Consider the following 19,338-nt stretch of genomic DNA (forward strand, 5'->3'; position numbering starts at 1 on the left):
GAGAGATGCCCCTGCTTCACAGTTGCCAAAGGTGCTTGCTTCTTTTTCCTTCCACCTCTTCACAAGGTATTCTGAGGCCATGGGGGGGAGGGACGTACCAGCAGGTGGAGTGACGGTGGCTATTCTTTGCCTTATTAGCTCCTCCTCCTCACAGGGCAATTAGTGTGTCTATGTCCACTGTGAGGAAGGGGGCAAGCGTTTTGGTATGCAAGAACATTTGGTCATGTGAGTACCTCCTACAGTCTGAAGCCTAAGACACAGGTTAATTTCTTGAGTGAGAAACAGGCCAATGATTCCTGGATATGTTCCAGTACAGGAAATATAGGTTCTTGCACCAATACAGAATTTCTTGTACCATGCAGTTCTGGCCCCAGAAGGATGGGGGGAAAGTGGAGGCTGACTGGAACCAGATCAGAGATTTTATGCAAGACCTTGTGCTGGACATTTATTCCTAGAAGCTGTAGCAACTCCCCCTCCCCCCTTATGCTGCTTTGTCTATAAATACCAGCTCCATGGTTGGAGGGATTACAGGAGCACTCACGGAGCCTGGAATCACTAGGGCAGGGAGATCTTGTACCAATCACTGATTTAAAGGAATAATTGAATAGGACAAAGATCACAAAATAAAATTCAGCCCATGTTAAAAGGGAAGGAACTAATGATTTAAGAAAAGCACACAGAAGACATAGAAGTTTTCCATATTCACAAAGGCAAGGGTGGTGCAAGTCTGGGGCACTCCTCTTTCTGCAGATTTGTCTCTTTGACTTTAATAGACGAGGTATTTTATTTCAGAGTATATGAGTGGAAATATTAGACAGCAAGCATGGTACAGCACAACAGCGCTTCTGATAACTGCCCGAGGCTTGGTGAGCCAGGACTCCGACTTGAAGCAGAAGTAAGCAGCGTAGAGTGCAACGGCAAAGAAGTGGCCGATCAGGACATAAGGCTTGGGTGACAAGCTAGAAGGAGAGATTGGGGCAGGAGGAGAACACAGTGAGAAGTGGAACTCCCATTATCCAAACACTAGAACCTGCAAACATGCAAAAAGTCATCTGCTGAAGCTGTTAGGTGACCCCTCCCGATTTGACCCAGGAAGCTTAGTGATAATATAAATCACACTCAATGCTCTCTGCTTCTCCATGCCCACTTTTCTATGCTCAAATGGAGGAGACTGGTAATGAGCTGCTGGTTTTTCTGCACAATTCAGTTTTCCCCCAGCCAGAAGCCCTTGGTGAAATTCCTATTTCACCAGTCTTTTTGAATCATCAACTGAAATACTTCAATTGGTATCTCTCTTTCCTCCACTTTCTCACCTTCCCCTGCCTCCTTTTTTTTCGGGGGGGGGGGGGGATGCGTCTATTATTCAGATTGTAAACCTGTGGACTGCATTTTATTCTTGTAAATTCTAAATCTTATATGCACTGTGCCTTGTTTTCCTTTAGGTGCTTAAAAAATAAGAATAGTTTTAATGTTTTTTTTAAAGCACCTGATAAAGCAAGACTTGGCTTGCTTACGTGAGTCATCTGGGCTGAAGACTCTGGTACATTCTTTCAGTTCAGTGTCCAACTCCCTCCAGCCTTCACTGGATCGTGGACCCACTAAAGGTCTCTTTCCTGGGGGGCCTCCAAATTCCTGAGCCATGCAAACTACTACACCTAACAACAACTTCAGCAAGGGCTGTAATGTTTCCCCAACTTACATGGAGAGTAATCCTACAGGACCAGACACGCACTTGCCACCAAGCTTAAAGTAATGGAAACAGGCTTGCTTCATCTGTTGCAGAGAACCTGCCAAATGAATGAAAAAGGAAACCAATTTATAAAAAGTCAAGCAAAACTGTGCAATACCAATGAGTATTTCAATGAATAACCACCTTACAAAAGGGCAATTTCTATTTTTGTTCCCTTTGAAATCTTATTCCTCAAGTTCCAAAGAAATATTCAGTACATTAAACTGATGTAGTAACACAGCTGCATGCTGACAACCTCTGTATACAGAAATTCATCTTGGATTTGAGTTTTTTATGCCTATATTTATACAGGAATTGCTGACATCCTGCCTTAAAAAGCACACATTCATTAATATAGAAGATAACATTAGTCATAAAGGCTTTTTTCCCCTAACCTTTTCCACTTGAAAAATTGGTGGTGGTGGTGGTGGTGGCTTGGAATGAAATCTTTTCTCCACCCCCATCCCAGTCTTTTTTTGGTGGGCCTTCATATCTCCAGTCTTGCAATACTAAAACCAGATTTTTGTGGACAGGAGACAAAATCAAAGTTACTGAAGTGTAACTAGCTACAGATGTACATACTTACCATCTGATGCACCAAACAACCCATAAAGAGCCTGGGCAAGAACATTCACGACAAAAGAGTGGGACTTCCTCCTTCTCCAATAAAAGGCCTTTTTTGCCTGCAAAAAATAAGCAGCTAGTTGCAGGTGTCAGAATGCCACAGAATATGGCTACCAATCCCTGAAGTTTCATAATGTTTGAGCATGGTGGAGTATGTTGCCAGTGCCTTCAAGTAACAAAAAAATGTACAACGGGAACATTATTTGTTAGAAAACTCTCTGGAAGCACCAGACCATGAGCTTGGGTCTCTGTCACCAAAATATCTATCTTGACATATCTTATGAGGCTAAGCTCATTCCTACATTGTCAACAGGATGCTACAGCAAATACTTAGTGCTTGAAAGCATGTATTTATGTACAGAACTAAATCCAAGTGCTACAAAACAGCCATACAGTTGCACAAACATAGCAGAACAATTCATGCCAGCATTACTATCATGCACTACTGCCATAAAGCACTCATTGCTGCAGAGACATCGATCCCAGGCAAAACACTGAACTCCACAGGGTTATGTGGGTATAGTGATTCTCTTTCTTTGTGAAGATCCTGCCACCCAAATAATATATTTCAAATGGAAACAGGGGGCTGTACTGTCTTTCTCTCTTTTTACTTCACGGCTGCTGCCATTGTTGCAGCTTGACAATTGCCTATCAATGCTGTTCTTGCTAGTCCATGTCAACTAGAGAAGCAATCTGAATGGGGATCTCACACACACACAACACACAAACACACACACACACAATCCCTTCCCTCCTGAATGTGGGATGTGCATCTGACCAGTACTCTGATCCACCCCAAGCTGTTTCTTTTTGACCCAGCCTAGTTTAAAAAGAACATTTTCAAGAAATTGCCTATAGCTGTGTCAAGTAAATCCTACCTGGAAGGAAAGAAAAATACAAACAGAAGTGGAAAAGTCAACATCATGTCTCACCTGCAGAAGAGCAGAGTCTTCATATAGGTCTGGAATGGCCTGCAGCAAACACCTCCATATCTTAATGTCATTCAGAACCACAGTCATCCCTCCACCTGTTAGAGGGTGCCTCATGTTGTATGCATCACCCAGGAGAAGCACTCCTAACAGGGATAATTAATTAATTATAGTTGTACAGGTTCCAAACATTGCAATTTGTTCAATGCAAAGCTTTGCAAGACTTATTAAACAGCAGTGACACTGAACGCTTGTCAGATTTCACCCTTCATTCAGACACCATTTTTATCTTGCAAGCTATAGAACACCTCAGCTATCATGGCTTCATTAACTTTAACTGGAGTAAGTCAGTTTGCACGAGAGAAGCTCAGAACTGCTTTTGTACTGCTTGTGCATGTTATTAATGCAGGAAAGAAAAGGATACAGTACAGGCAATGAAAGTTTTACAGTGGCAAAGCAGAAACCAGCATTGCAAAAAGCACATTGCTTTTGTATATGAACATGCATACAAAAGCAGCTTGTAAGTCACCTTGTCAGGCCTCTCTCCCTTTGCACTGACTCCATTTTGGCATTTGATTTTCATTAACGATCTCTTTTTTGTTAGAATTTTCAAACTTTACAAAATATATAAATACCTCAAAGAATAAAAGCAGTCAATAAAAATGAAGAAACTCTGACATGCTACATATAGGACTCCCATAATAGAATGCTGGAAGGTTTCTTAGAGGTCACCTAGCCAACCCCCTGCTCAGCACAGGTAACTACAGCAGCCCTGACAGATGGTTGTCCAGCCTCTGCTTGAAAACCTTGGATGAGGAACAGCCCACAAGTATATGAAGTAGACTGCTCTAACACCATACATCACTGTCCTACAAACAGAAGGCAATTACCTGTATGCATTTTGCCTGTTAACAATAACAATATAGCAACTATCTGTTATATTTTGTTTTGCTGCTGTTATATTTTGTTTGCTTGTTAGGGAGGAGTGTTGTATTGTTAAAAAAAAAAATCGCACTGGACAGAGCCAGGCCCTTGGATACACTGGCCATTACATTTCTAGCTTCTTATTTTTTTCTGCTCTCATACCTGCTTTGTCAACTGGTGAAGGAGGCAAGAAGCTTGCTGGCATGACTCTCAAGCGATCATTCTGAACAGCTATTAGAAAAGGCTCCTGTAAGTGCTCTGCAAAAAATAAAAAATTCATTAAAAATATTTCAGTCATTTACAAAACATTTTTCTTGTTACCAAGAAAATCCACTTGAAAAATTACTTGAAACTAACTGTAGTAGATTTTTGTTCCAAATAATTGGAACAAAGATATATAAAGCCTTATAGAAAGTATAGTGGGCCCTAGTGATTTGTGCAACAAAAATGCTTTAGGTGGACCTCTGAGAATACTTGCTCAAAATCTGGCTCTCTAGAAGAAAAATGGAAGTGGATGGGTCAGGAAGAACGTAGTAACAAACAGAATATACCAGGAATCCCCCCCCTGCCCACACCCCACTGAAATAACTGGGAGTTGTGCAAAAACACAATTGTGGTCTTACACCACCAGCAATTTGATTCAGCAACAAGTGAACTTTTCTGGTGGATTATGCCTGTATGCAATACGAGAGAAATCCAGATGTGTTAAATTGGGATAAAATAAATTGTATGCAAATCATGGCAAGACTGGAAAGATCTCAGCAACATCTAGTTCCGTCTTTTAGTACAGGTATATATACCAGCACTAAGGGCACAGGGAACAATCTGTGCTCATCATGTCCAGGGACACAGATGAAATTAATCCTGGATCTTGTGACTGTCTGGACAGGAGACCAACAGGAACCCCACAAAAGTTGCTTAAGAGTTTTCCACAGACCAACATGCTGCATGAGCATATCTATGCATGAGTAGGTGAGCCAACCCTTTCTCTGACTGGCACCTGGAACTGTCCTCTACATCTCCTGCAGATACAGAGGACCCACTGTACTGAAGTAAGCCTTTATTGCACCAGTGTACTCAGAAGGTAGAGATCTGATCACAAGGCAATTTAGCATCAAAAGAAACATTTATGCATCAACTCAAGCTGATAATTCCTCTCAATGGATTGATCTTGTGCACATATTCTCACCTGGTAGCTGTGGAAGAATATTTTCAACCATGTACTCTCTAAGATTCTTTGGAATTTCACCCTGAATGTCAACAAGGACTCGAGCTTCATCAGAAGAAATCTGGTAGATAAGTACTGGGCTAAGCTTCCCCACAACAAGTTCAGCATAATTGGCTTTATACTGAGGCAAATCCTTTTAAAAGAGGGGAAAAATTATTAAAAGTGCTCCCCAATTGACTTTCCTCAACACTCTTGCTCTGCTGTTATTCACTGTGTAACTGACAGCAGACTATTAACGCAGAGGAAATGTTCCCAATTGGTAAAGTCACAGCAACAATCACACAGCAGAAATTGCTATGAGGATGGGCGAGATATGGATTGTAAGAATGCTTAAAATACTGTAAGAATGACAAGAACATAAATAGGACTACTCCAAAGTACAGAGTGTGATTGCTGCATCAGACATTCTGCTTTAATATTTATCCAAATGCGATAATAGTACAGGGGTGGCCAAACCCATAAATGCTCATTCCAGCAGCACTAGCCACTATTAGAATTGGGGCCGTTAAGCTGCAATCCTAATAGGAATTACTTCCAAGAAGACATGCAGAGGATTGGGTTCCTCGTTTTTTAGGGAACACTTACCTTCAAAATGCACCCAACAAAATGGGAGGGGACTCTAACTTTGTTGGAGATTAGATTTTTCCTAAACTTGGAAAAGAGACCATCAGCAACGACTGTAAGAGGTGCACGAAGCTCCTGCAACACAAAAAATGTTTACACAAAAGATTACAAGAGGTATATGGAGCACCCCGCCATTTCTTTCTCTAGGACAATAGGAAGTTATCTAAAGGAGCGTCCACACAGTGAAAGGTGGATATTGCAAGCATATATTAACACTAATTATATTAAGTTGCATAACTGGATGTAAAGTTTTTAATGTTCTTGCTGTGATAATTTATTTGGCTAGATGGATTTATCTTGCTCTACACTGGTACAAATCAAGGCAGTGCCAACCAACTAAACAAAATCCACAAACCCCAATCATTATAATTATAATAACATATTTTAAAACACCCAGATATCTTTTTTTTCCCTTTCTCTGGATCTTGGGGGCCTGTCCTCCTTTAGCTTTCATTATGCTGCACCAGAAAAACTGGAATGTCTGCCTAGGAAACCTTGAGTCTCACCTTAGTATTACCAGTTTCTTTATCTTTATACAAAATTCCCACCACACAATCATCTTCTTCAAGCAACTGGACCACTGTACCTTCAATGAATTTTGCACTGAAAGAAAGCAGATTGAAAACATACAGAAATAGGATGGTTCAAATGTCTCAGTGTTGTAACTGTTAAATAATATTTGGGTGTAGAAGGATCACCACTAAGGATCACTGCAAGGAAAGTATTAGGAGAGTGGTGTGATTCATGATCTTCCATCATCTATGCCGAATTCTAAAAGGCTGGGCTTGGGGCGTAAGGAATAAAAGTACACAGGAAATCAACAAGGGTCTCTGAGGTAAAGCTTCCATTTGTACATTTGCTACTTTGAGGCGGTGACATAGAAATGTAATGTATAATGAGCTGACAAGGTCTACAGAGCTTGCGTCTTGAGTACACTTCTGTACTGCAGCGAGTCATGGACTCTTCGCTCACAACAGGAGAGGAAACTGAATGCTTTCCACATGCACTGCCTCCGATGCATCCTCGGTATCACCTGGCAGGACAAGTTCCAAAGAACACAGTCTTGGAACCAGCAGAAATCCCTAGCATGTATGCACTGCTGAAACAGAGATGCCTGTGCTAGCTTGGTCATGTCGTGAGAATGGGCGATGGCCGGATCCCAAAGGATCTCCTCTATGGAGAACTCGTGCAGGGAAAGCGCCCTACAGGTAGACCACAGCTGCGATACAAGGACATCTGCAAGAGGGATCTGAAGGCCTTAGGAATGGACCTCAACAGATGGGAAACTTTGGCCTCTGAGCATCCCGCTTGGAGGCAGGCTGTGCAGCATGGCCTCTCCCAGTTTGAAGAGGCACTTGGCCAACAGACTGAGGCAAAGAAGGAAGGCCCACAGCCAGGGAGACACACCAGGGACAAACTACATTTGCTACCAGTGTGGAAGGGATTGTCACTCCCGAATTGGCCTCTTCAGCCACACTAGACGCTGTTCCAGAACCACTTTTCAGAGTGCGATACCATAGTCTCCTGAGACTGAAGGATGCCAATGATGTGATGAATGAGCTACCAAGTATTTGAGAAAGACTATGGAGCTCGGTTCTAGCAGAACATTTCCAATAGTATCAAAGATATTTTGTCTGAGATTTTCAAGACAGTGTGAAGGGAATTAGATATTCTAATTCAATCAAAGGCAAGACATTTTGCAGATAGTATGAGGCCTTCATTTTCTCCATAGCTGCAGCAATATGGTTCTAAGGGAAACTTGGGTGCCCTAGCTTTAGATCTCTGAAAAGTTTTACATTTTTACTCAAGGAGGGAACAAGCCACTCTCCAACTTAGTACTTTCCACTTTGGCTTTCAGTTTCCCAATGTTTCTGTTGTGCAACTGTGGACCTTGCACTGAATATTCACTATATTGATACCTGCCTATCCAGCAGTCTCTAGGCACTTCATGAGCAAACAAGGGCATCTTAAGTGGTGGCCCTCTATTGGAGTGCTCTCCGGGAGGGGGGAATTAGCTGGCACCAACTCTATTGTCTTTTCAGTGCCAGATGAAGACAGTTTACTTTCCTGGGGCTTTCAGCAGGTCATTTTATTTCTACGGGTTCTTGTTTTATTGTCTATGCTGCTTTTATTGTTATTGTTCTACTGCTAATTTTTGTGCTATTTATATTTTCTATATTATTGTTTTATGTTATTCTGCTTTAACCCATTTCTGCCCAACAGAAATTTCTGTACACAGAAATGTGTACACATTTGATCCCTGTTGTGTATATGCAACATTTTTAAAATAAATATAAGTAAAGCATAAGAACCATTTTTGGTATAACTCCCAGATGGGCTGCTGGATCCTCTGAATCAGTGGTTCTCACACTTTGATTACCAGGACCCACTTTTAAGAATGAGAATCTGTCAGGACCCACCAGAAGAGATGTCATGACCAGAAGTAACATCATCAAGCAGGAAAATTTTTAACAATCCTAGGCTGTAATCCTACTCACCCCTACCCAGGAGTAAGTCCCATTTACTATCATTGTTAAATAGTAGTAGCCTGTTAAAGATACAGATCTGTATCATTTCTCCAAATGCAGTCACATACCATGGCAGCATCAAGTCTAATATATTAAAAATAAAATACTGAAATGAATGGGAACCCACCTGAAATTGGCTCACGACCAACCTAGTGGGTCCCAACCTACAGTTGGAGAAACCACATCTTGGTTTCTCACACTGCCTGTATTAGCAGGAAAACCCAACCTTCCAAGCAGCAAGGAATTTAAGCATTGTTGTAAAACCAGGCCCTGTGCCTTCTGGGAATCAGCATTCTCACTGCCCTTTGGAAACTGTATGTCCTTCTGCCAAAAATGCCAGAGGCCTTTGATAATGCAGTTTTACACTACCTTGAAATCGAGGAACTGGAGCGTGACCAATAATTACTCCAGGTCAGAGTGAGCTCGTCTTCTAATGTATGGCAGAGCTAGAAATAAGTGAGGTGCCTCTTTCAATTTAGAGACAATGTCCTTCCTGAAGCATGATGTCTGGTCTATTTTTGATACCCCTTTATATTAGAGACTGTGGTAAAAAAAAAAGTTGTTTTCAATTTTCCATTAGTTTTGGTTTTTTTTTTAGTTGCAGGCCCTCATTTAGGTCTAGTGTAGGCTTTGATTCCCCCCTTTCTTCCTCTCTAAAAGAGAATAACCCTTCCTCAGAAGTGAGAGTATGGGAGAGCAAGAATGTGGGTGGAGATGCAACCCCAAATGTAAGTAGGTGTGTGCTTACATGTGCATGTGCAAGGAGACTGATTGCTTCAACTTCTCTTTTAGAGCCTAATTACTCTCTAGCTTCAAGAACAGATAACTTCCCTCTCCAGTTAAGCCCTCTCCTCTGCCAGGAGCCCCTTGTTATTCCTAAAAGTTGTTTCGTTGATACATTTAAAAATAATATATTGTTTCTTTCATTTTACATTATTTTCTTACTTCATTTGAAATCATTGCTTTTACAGCCCAAGCCTAATCTACATGGGAATAGGCAGACTGACTGGCCTGCTCTGTAATCAGTGCAGGGTTGGAAATGACTGTGGTGCAACTCAGAGCAAGGGGATATTTTTCCCCTTACCCTGAGTACTGCCTCAGCCACCACAACAGGGCTACTCAGATCTGCACCAGCTAAATTGCTAGCACAGATCCAAGCAGCCTGGAGTTAGGCCTGGCTGCTCAAGAGTGGGATGGGACCCGGCCTAAGTGCCAGAAGCCAGTTCCACCCCCCCCCCACCTTCTGGTCCCGGCCTGCCCACCCTGGAATGCTCTAGCACTGGGAGGCCGACCCGCATCCTTGTACTAGCCTCCCTAACTCGAATGGAAGCGCATATGTGCCTTACGGCATGTTTGCAACACTCCTGAGCTAGTGTAAAGGACTTTGGATTGCGCTCTTATTCATATTTTTCAATAAACGTTTTCTTTGTAACTAAATAGACTTCAACTCTCTTCCTATTCTCACTTCCTATTCCTATGAGGAATGCATTTGCTGAAAAGTAGTATACGGATATTCTTAATTACAGTGTGTCTCCAGACTACATGTATTAACACCAGGCTAGTAGACTTGACAAATTTGGGGGCACAACTGCAGAAAGATAAATATACAATTGGCTATTAAGATAAAACTTTAAATTTAAAGAAAGACAAGGAAGAACAAAATAAATTAAAAATGAACAAAATAAATCCAGAATGCGCCCTGGGCCGATGCAAGTCCCATGCATTGGCTCATCACCATTGCAAAAGTGCTGCAAAGCACTTTTGAGTCAACTTTGGAGCAAGGCGGCTAGCACACAGATGTGCACCACCCTCAGTAGTTCGACCCAAGTGCCATTCAGCCATGGCAACAGGTGGGGAGGGAGGCATTTCTGGGCAGGGGAGGGCGGAACTTAAGCAGGGGGCAGGATCAGAATCTGGCACTTATGCCGGATCCTATCCCCATTCCTGGGCAGCCGGGGACAGCTCTAGGCTGCTCGGATCTGCACCACCTCCTGAGTAGCCGCAATGGGGCTGCTGTGGTGTTACCCAGGGTAGGAGGAAGCAATTTTCCATACCCCGGGCTGAGCCACTTTCAGCCCCAACCCTGCTTTGGATGCCTGCCTGCTCTAGGGCAGGTTAGGATTGGGCTGCCCATGTCTTATCATTATATTAGGTTGCCATACTTACTTGGGTTCTGCCATGGCTGCCTTTCGAAGACCCATGATGAAGCGCCCATGATGGAACGCTCTCCCACTCTGCACTTGGCCATTTACAGTACTAGGAAAAGGAATTTCAATTTTCGATTGGGTATCCATGTCATGGATTATATAGCCATTTATTTCTTGAGCATCAATCTCATCCACTGCCTCTGCGGAATAAATGCCAGAGATATAAGAGAAAGACAGTACCAACGTCATGAGGATAAACATTAAGCAGAAATAGAAGCATTGTGATAATTACTCAGTCTATAATGGAAATTTTCCCCAATGTGAAAGATTTTCCATAATCTGCAGAATCCTTATACATAGAAATCTCCCCATTTCTAGAGAACCCTGGAGGAAAGAGGAGCAGCTGCACCAACAGAGCTTTCTATGGTAGTTAAATGTTGAGAGGGGGGTCAGTTCACCTACCTTCTAGGACTCCCTCGTGCTGGCACTCGTGCCACCATTCTCCTTTCTACCCTCAAGCAGGGCACTCTAGGAACGGAGATGTTTCTTCACTTCTTTGAATGGAAAGTTCCTCAGGAAAAGCAGCTTCAAGAACACAGAAATGTCTCTATTCCAAGAGCATCTTGTGTGAGGGCAGAAAGGAGTGGCAGTACCAGCATCAGGGGGAGGCAGGGGAACTGAAAGGCAGAGGAACCTGCCCTTCCAACACTTCACTACCTTAGAGAGCTGCCAGGCTGCTATCAAAAGAGCTCTGTAAGGTAGGGTTTCTCTATGGACATGGGACATTATTTCCAAAGTTTGTTGAACTGAGGTCTGTTAATTCGAGGATTCATTGTGGTGGTGGGCAAAGTTCAGTTGTTTATATAAGAACACGATGATCAATGAACAGAGGTGGGTGAAAAGTGATAATCAATGAATAAAGGTGGGTGAAAACACTGATAACGAAATAAAAAAATATGTAACTTTCTGTGCTTCTGATTTTTGTAAAAAAAATCTGCAAAAACAAAACAATTTTATTTATTGTTTAATGGGGAGTGCATGAGTAATGACTGTGGCTGCAGCTACCTACATCAACTACCTAACACACTTTTAAAGCAATTATAATTTAGAATTATGACAAATTTAGAATAAAAACACAGAACATTACTCTCTGCACTTCTAACTTTGGACAACACAGAAATCCATGAAAAAATAAAACCGTTTTCACACACCTCTATCAATGAACAACCCAAGTCAGTCAGCAAGTGCATGCACTGAACTCCCTCCCCCCCCCCCCCGCATTCCATTGTTTGTTTATTTTAACCGGGATTATTATATTTCTTTAGTGAATTTCTATCCTTCCATTGTGGAGGTACTGGCATAGCTGGGTCGATGTAGAAAGGGCAGGCTTCCCTTCCCCATGATTCAGAGTGGTAAGCAAAATATTAAAGGGCCCTGCTTGCCCACACTTGGTCCATTTGGTGCCCAATCTGAGCCACTCTGGAAGAGAGAGAGGGACATGATGGCATCAGGAGGTGACATACTGGCGTCATCGCATCACCCCTACATCAGGCACTGCAGGTCCAGTGACACCCTTGGATGGAGGAACAGGGATGGGGATAAAGGTGGTCCCAGAACAACGCCTGCTTAGTTTAACCAAGCTAAACTACATTATGTGACTTCCAACCACACCTTAGGCCAACGACCTGCCAAGAGCACAGTGTATAAATCCACAGTTGTACATGCTAATCAAACTCCAACAGCCATCTGCAGTAGAGAAAGGATATTAGCTGACCCCCTTTTTTGTTAGGGATATTAATGTTATGTATGCCAGGAATAACATGGGTTAGTTATTGTTTTTGGACCTCTTCAGTTCATATTTATTTTGTCTAGCTACAGCACTGAGGGGCAGAGTTGTGCTATTGAGCTGTACTACGCAGCTCAGTCTGGGTTGGTAACACAAGGTCAAATCCTATCCAATTTTCAAGCACTGGTGGAGCCATGCCAATGGGGAGTGCACTGCATCCTGTGGTGGGGAGGCAGTCACAGATGCCCTCTCAAGGTATGGGGACATTTGTTCCCTTACCTTGGGCCTGCATTGCAGCTGCACTGGTGCTGGAAAGTTGGGAAACTAAGGTCCATATCCTAACCAATTTTCCAGCAAGAGCATCGCTGTGCTAACGGGATGTGTACTGCATCCTGCAGTTGGGTGGCACTCATGGAGGCCTCCTCAAGGTAAGGGAATGTTTGTTCCCTTATCTCGAAGCTGCATTCCCCTTATGTCGGTGATGGAAAATGGGTTAGGATTGTGCCCTAAGGGAGCAATCCAAACAGCAGTCTAGACCAGCACAAGCCCCTTGTGCTGGCCTCTGGGTGTCACAAAAGTGCCATAAAGCACTTCTGCACCACCGCAGAAGGATGCCAGTCAGCTCATGGAGATGCGCTGGCCTCCACAGCACCAGTGCATAGTAAATTTGCGTTGGCAGCAGGCCACCAGCACAGGGATCTGCGGAGGGCAGGCCTATGGGTGGACCAGGCCTGGTTCTTGCTTTTATATGAAAATCCACGGGGTTTGTTTGTTTTTAGATTTTTAATTATGTAAATGGTTGTTAATTGCTTTTAATGTTGTATTTTTTTTGAAAATGTTGTAAGCCGCCTTGTGTGCCCGTTGGGCAAAAAGGCAGGGTACAAATTAATAAAATAATAATAATAATAATAATAATAATAATAATAATAATAATAATAATAAAGGAGTGGTGCCAGGATTCAGCACTTAGGTCAGATCCTAACACCCTCCTGGGAGCATCAGACTGATCGGAACTGCACCACTTTTTTAGGTGGCGCAGATCCAAGCAGCTCCATTTGGGCTGCTGCCACATTACCAAGGATAATGGTAACCAAGGATTGATTCCTCTTCCCCCAGGTTGAGCTGCAGCCAGCGCCTGCCCTACCCTGCATGCTGTTAGGGCCAAATCCTGTCCAACTTTCCAGCCCTGGTGTAGCCATGCCAATGGGGTTTGCGCTGCATCCTGTGGTGGGAGAGTGGTTATGGAGGCCTCCATAAGGTAAAGAAACATTTGTTCCCTCACCTAGGGGTTACATTGCAGCTGCACCAGGGCTGGAAAGTTGGATAGGATTGGGCCCCTAATCTGTTAGAACTACCCCTAGAATGTTTTACAGCTCATAAAAGTAGAACACATGAAATGCTTGTATTACAAAAGATATAGCCAGAAGATACGGATTAGACCGTCACCACATGATTTAAAAGAAGTCAAGCAATTAATGCACCAGAGTAAGCCACACAAATCAAAGACTATGCACCTTCCAAGTCCAGATCTTTCAAAACATTATAGCCTCCAGGCTGCAAGAGTTCTCCAAGTATCCTGTCAGGTTCTTTCAGATCCTTCTCAATTACTGTCACTGTCCTTCCATCTCTTGCCAGCACTGCTGCCAAAGCTGACCCAAGGACCCCTGATCCAACAATGATAACTTCTGGATCACTCTGAGGAATGAATGCTGAAGTTGTAGGCGTTTCAGTGGAGGTCTCAGCTGAAATACTGACTCTCCTTCTATCCTGTATAGATGAAGCCAAGCCAAAGCAACATTAGGACACGGTGATGCTCACTAACTTGGAGCACATAAAACTTCAGTACATGAGTTTGGTCCCATTCACCAAGGACTTTAGCATTGTAGTCCTCATAAACAAACTACCACACAGCATATTTATTTTTAATATTTATGGTCCACTCTTCAGTCAGAGGATCCACTCAGCAGCTGACAAGACTTTACAAACAAACAGAACACAAAATTCAAATACAGTGTGCAACAATTAAAACAAACTGGTAAAATAAATCAGTGTAAAAAGGTAAACAAACCTAAACGGAAAGTTTAAAATGATTTAAAATGCCTGACTGATTTTCAATTTAAAGTCTTCACTCTTCATCAGAAGTCATCAGGCTTTGCTCCAGGGAAGTCCAAGGAAAAGAATTCCAAAGACTGAGCAATGCAATCAAAATGCCTCCCCCGAAGTCTATTTCTTCTTTTGTCTCTTGTATTTTGTCCCCAATATTTGACAGGGCATTCTAGGAATGGGGAATAAAGTTTCTACTAAAGTTTGGTTTTGCAGGTGCATGTCCACAAAAGTGGCAAAATATTCTATGCACAGGGCGCACTCACCTTGAGAATTCTCCAATCCATAAAAGAAGCTGAACAAGAGCAGGATCCAGGGTCCTCCTCCCTGCCCCATTTGTTCCAGGATCTTTCCAGACATTATTAAGAAAAATATCTACATCAACAAACCAGTATTGGGTTGTCAACAATGACTCCTCCAGCACTAATCTTATTTCCATCTTTGTTAGCATCACTTAAGAATGCTTTAGACCAGTGTTTCTCAAACTGTGGGTCAGGACCCACTAGGTGGGTTGTGAGCCAGTTTCAGATGGGTCCCCATTCATTTCAATATTTTATTTTAATATGTTAGACTTGATGCTACTGTGAGAGAAAAGTGAACATTGGTGATCAGATAATATCAGAATAAGGAAAGCTTCTGCTTGTAGCCATGTTGCTAGACCTGAGTTACAAGGCCCAGCTGTAACCAACTTCTAATTAGAGCAGACCAGGTCTGAGGGAACTGTGGAGGCAGCCAGTCACAGAGCCCTCAGATAAGGCACCAAGCTACTAAACTGGCTTCAAGGCCAACTTGATTAACAACAAGGTACAGCTGTGAACTTTTCAGGTTGGGAGGGGGAGTCCACCATGTGCAAGGAGGCTTGTGGCACGTTCACCCCTAGAATGATCAGCTGGATCTGAGTTCTAATTGGTGGATGGGTCAGGAAACCTATACAGGTGAAGGGAAAGAGCTTTCCTTTGTGACAGCTTTGTCTCTGGTTAAGGGAGCCTGAATTTTGACCATTCTGACACGATGGACCTGCCTTGAATGCAGCAGGGATGGGTTAGACTGGAATCTGGAAATGTAAGACTTTGATGAGTGATAGTTAGAGTTAGGAGTTAGCTCTTTATTGTTTTATTAGTGCTGAATATTGTATTGATATGCTCTACCCTAAATTCTGAAATCTATGACTGATGCAGTGCTGTCTGTATATTCTTTAAATCTATATTCAATGAATCCTATCTGTTACAACTGACTGGATTATTAGGAACTGATGGAACAAGGGAACTTGGTTGTGGGAGCTAATTCAGAGTGATTGAGTTGGAAACTGGAAACCCCAGTAACAGGAACCTGCTCCTAGGTTCAAGCCGAGTCAGAGGGGCTCAGGCTAGAGCACAGCTTCAGGGGGTTTACCAAATTGGCCTGACTACCAGGACTGAAAGCTCTCATAATTAGAGAGTAATTGGTAACTGAAACTGGAGAAGCCTGAGAGGTGTTAAGTGGCTGGATGAGTTTATGGCCATTTACTTCTAGGGGCAACAAATGGACTACACAGCCCTCAAGGGGGAAGGTTGTGCAGGCCATCGAAGGTACCATGGTCTGTGACTGCATTTCAGGAAATGTTACAGATCTGTACTTTTAACATACTACTATATATATGCTTTTAACAATGATAGTCAATGGAACTTACTCCTGGGTGTGGGTAGGACTGCAGCATAAGATTAAAAATGTCTTGCTTGATGATGTCACTTCCAGTCATGACATCACTTCCAGTGGGTGCTGATAGATTCACATTCTAAAAAGTGGGTCCCAATGCTAAAAGTTTGAGAACTACTGGCATTCAGTATTTGGATTCTACCATGTTATGCAGAGGTGCCAGACCCAAAGTGGCATTCTGGGTCACGTTGCCATTGACTGCAGAGGATCTCTGTTACAACTACAGGAGGATCAGAACTCTTCTAAATAAATATTTACTAAGTCCCAACATGTAATTTTTGTAGCATAAAAAAATTGAAACATGTAATGCCTTTGTGTCACCTGCACAGTATTCAGGTTAAAGGTATATCTGACTCCATAATTACAAGTTTCTGGCAATGTTTAAACTAAGCCTCACGACTAGGGGGTTAACGCCACAAATGCCAACACAAAGTAACACTGAACAAAGTATACAAAACTCTTATGCAGAGACAGAAAGGCCCTCCTGATCCTGAACATTGTGCACCTTCTCACTGACAGCACGCAGTGTCACAAACATGCTGTAAGGCACACCCGCAACACTGCCCGACTAGCGCAGGAGCTGGCTCAGTGAAGAACGGTTGGGCAGAGAACAGGCGACTACCACCCAGAGTTCCAGGTGAGTACTGGAACTTGGTGAGTACCACCCAGAGTTCCAGGTGAGTACTGAGTGGCAGACAGGTGAGTGGGGGTGTGGGCTGGAGGCGTTTCAGGGCAGGGGAAGGCAGGGAGAAGAAGCGGGGCAGAATTGATTTCTGCGGGATCCAAAGTCATGGATCAGGCCTCTCAGCCCTACATGGGACTGCTTTACTCTGCACTGGCTAAAAAGCTGGTGCAGAGTTGAGCAGCCCCATTGCAGGGCCACTTTCCTTACTCAGGGGAAGGGGACGAATGTTCCCTTCCCCGGAGGAGGCATGGGAGCTGCCAGCAGCTACCTGGTGCATTTTGGATGCCGCGGCAGCCATTTTGGCACTGTTGCAGGCCTGAGTGCTAGGCAGCTCAGGATTGGGCTGCCAGTGAGCTATGAAGAATTTGTTTGCACTGTGTTCATAACCAATACCAAAATGGCTACCACTTTATTAAGCAGCACCGCAGGGCCACTGGTGGTCAACTTGGGGAAAGCCCCAAACCCCGCAATGAGGTTTCTCAAGTCTGCACTGGCTATTTTGCCGGTTCTGACTTGGGCTCTGCAGCCCAGTATGGAGGATAGGATATGGCGGAACAGGACTCCACCAGACTCCTGCCCCAGTTCCTCCCCCCAACCCAGAATGCCTCCCCCCGAAAGCCCTTGCCGCCACCTGGAGCTCTTCTTTTGCTCTGGGCTGTGTCCATCCTGCGCTGGCACTCCCTACACAGAGTACGCCGTAAACAGGCTTTATGGCACATTTACGACACACAGCGCCTCATGCTGGAGCTCAGCGCTATCACTCACAGTCCTTAGGACTGGGCTGTAAGTCCCACTGAACTCAATGGGGCCTACTGAGTTAGAAATGCACTGCTCATCACTTTACATTCTTTTTGACTTAATCACAAGGGTGGAGTTAGTCTATCATTTTCTATAAATAGCTACTCTCACAGTGCAATCCAATGTGGGTTTGCTTAGAAGTAAGTCCCATTGTACTCAATGGAATTTACTTTCAGGAAAGTGTATATACGATTGCAGCTCTACTGAACATAGGAATGAGTATTTATGTCCTAACTCCATCCCATGTTTCCAAACAAAAAAACAAGGGAAAAATCTCAAATCTCCAAATATTTTTTAAGGGAAGCAAAAAACATTATTATTAAAAATATTTTCACCCTGCTCTTCCCCATAATTTAAAAACAAATACTCAAAAAAATATAAAACAGCAATATAAAATAGATTATAAACACAGAAAAGGTGTCTCATGATTTCAGGGTATTGCTGTCCTTCAGTGGTCTACTACCAAGTGACATAGCCATGGATCTACAGAGTTGATGAATACAGGTTCTAGAGAGGGTTTTGGAATTTAGGGTCCACCACCCACTTCTCCAGATTGGTTTGGAACAGATTTGTCATCAAATACAGAACTGCAATAAATCTTTCCAAAAATAAAAGAAACTTTTTCCCTTCCAACTTAAAGCAAATCTCTCTGAAGGAAGCAAATTTATGTTAAGATAAGAAAGGTAGACATCCACCTATCTTCCATGTTAAGATCCCAACTCACCTTTCTGGATTTAGGCTGCAGTGTCTCGGGAGATCCGGCACGGGATTTAGTCCAGAAAAAGCCAATGAATGGCACAGTGGCAAGGAAATTTGTCAGCATTCTGCAATATGGCTGCTTGTGCTTCTGCTGCTTGAGCCCCCTTGACCGGTACTGATGGGAAAGCAGCAAACCAAGGGAAAAGAACACCAGCATGGAGATCAGCACCTCCTTGTTGGCATAACTCAGCAAGTCGCCACATTTCTTATAGACGTAGATAAAGGAAGCGATGCCCAGAAAAGTCCACATTGCGTAGCACAGGTGAGGAGGGCAGTTTCAGCCTTATGCTTGACTCTGAATGAAATCTCCTGAAAATCAGTTTTCTGCAAACCTGTGAAAATTGCTTTAAAAAATTGCAAAGACCCTCTCTTAAAATAAGAGGAGAGTAGAAAACATCCTACAAAGCTAAAGTGGTTCCTGCTAGGCATATAAACTCGTCTGTCACAAAAAGCAACTGCTATGCTTAGGCACTAGAAAAAAAGAAATCAATGTGCAGCTTTGCTTATTGCTGCTTTAGAACATTCAGGTCAATTTATGTCCTTGGAAATTACATCATCCATTTCAATCTATTCAGTTATGTGATAATTAGTGCCCATACACACTAATTATTTTAGTGTGATAAAAGAGGCAGTAAAAAAAGGATTTTGTGTGCCTTTCAGATGGGCAAAGCATCAACATCCAGAAGAGGGTGTCAGAAGGGTGGCTTTTTCATCATGCTCCATTTCTTCACATTCTCATGAGTTTTGGGACCTTTCTTTACCTGAAAAATAAGAAAAAA

The 19,338-nt window shown here is 43.0% G+C and overlaps 1 protein-coding gene across 1 annotated transcript; it reads right to left on the bottom strand.

Moving 5' to 3' along the window:
• Positions 1-375: 375 nt before the first annotated feature.
• On the bottom strand, positions 376-18,809 carry SQLE (squalene epoxidase). Its single transcript, XM_066625554.1, has 12 exons — positions 18,566-18,809; positions 17,622-17,673; positions 14,034-14,275; positions 10,753-10,933; positions 6,565-6,661; positions 6,020-6,133; positions 5,396-5,567; positions 4,369-4,464; positions 3,286-3,428; positions 2,316-2,412; positions 1,700-1,787; positions 376-959 (listed from the first exon to the last, which is right to left on the bottom strand). The coding sequence occupies exons 1-12, from the start codon at positions 18,807-18,809 to the stop codon at positions 767-769; spliced, it is 1,719 nt and encodes a 572-aa protein (XP_066481651.1). The 3' UTR covers positions 376-766.
• Between the last annotated feature and the right edge of the window lie 529 nt (positions 18,810-19,338).

Source organism: Tiliqua scincoides, chromosome 4 (genome assembly GCF_035046505.1).
Source record: "Tiliqua scincoides isolate rTilSci1 chromosome 4, rTilSci1.hap2, whole genome shotgun sequence".
Lineage (NCBI taxonomy): Eukaryota > Metazoa > Chordata > Lepidosauria > Squamata > Scincidae > Tiliqua > Tiliqua scincoides.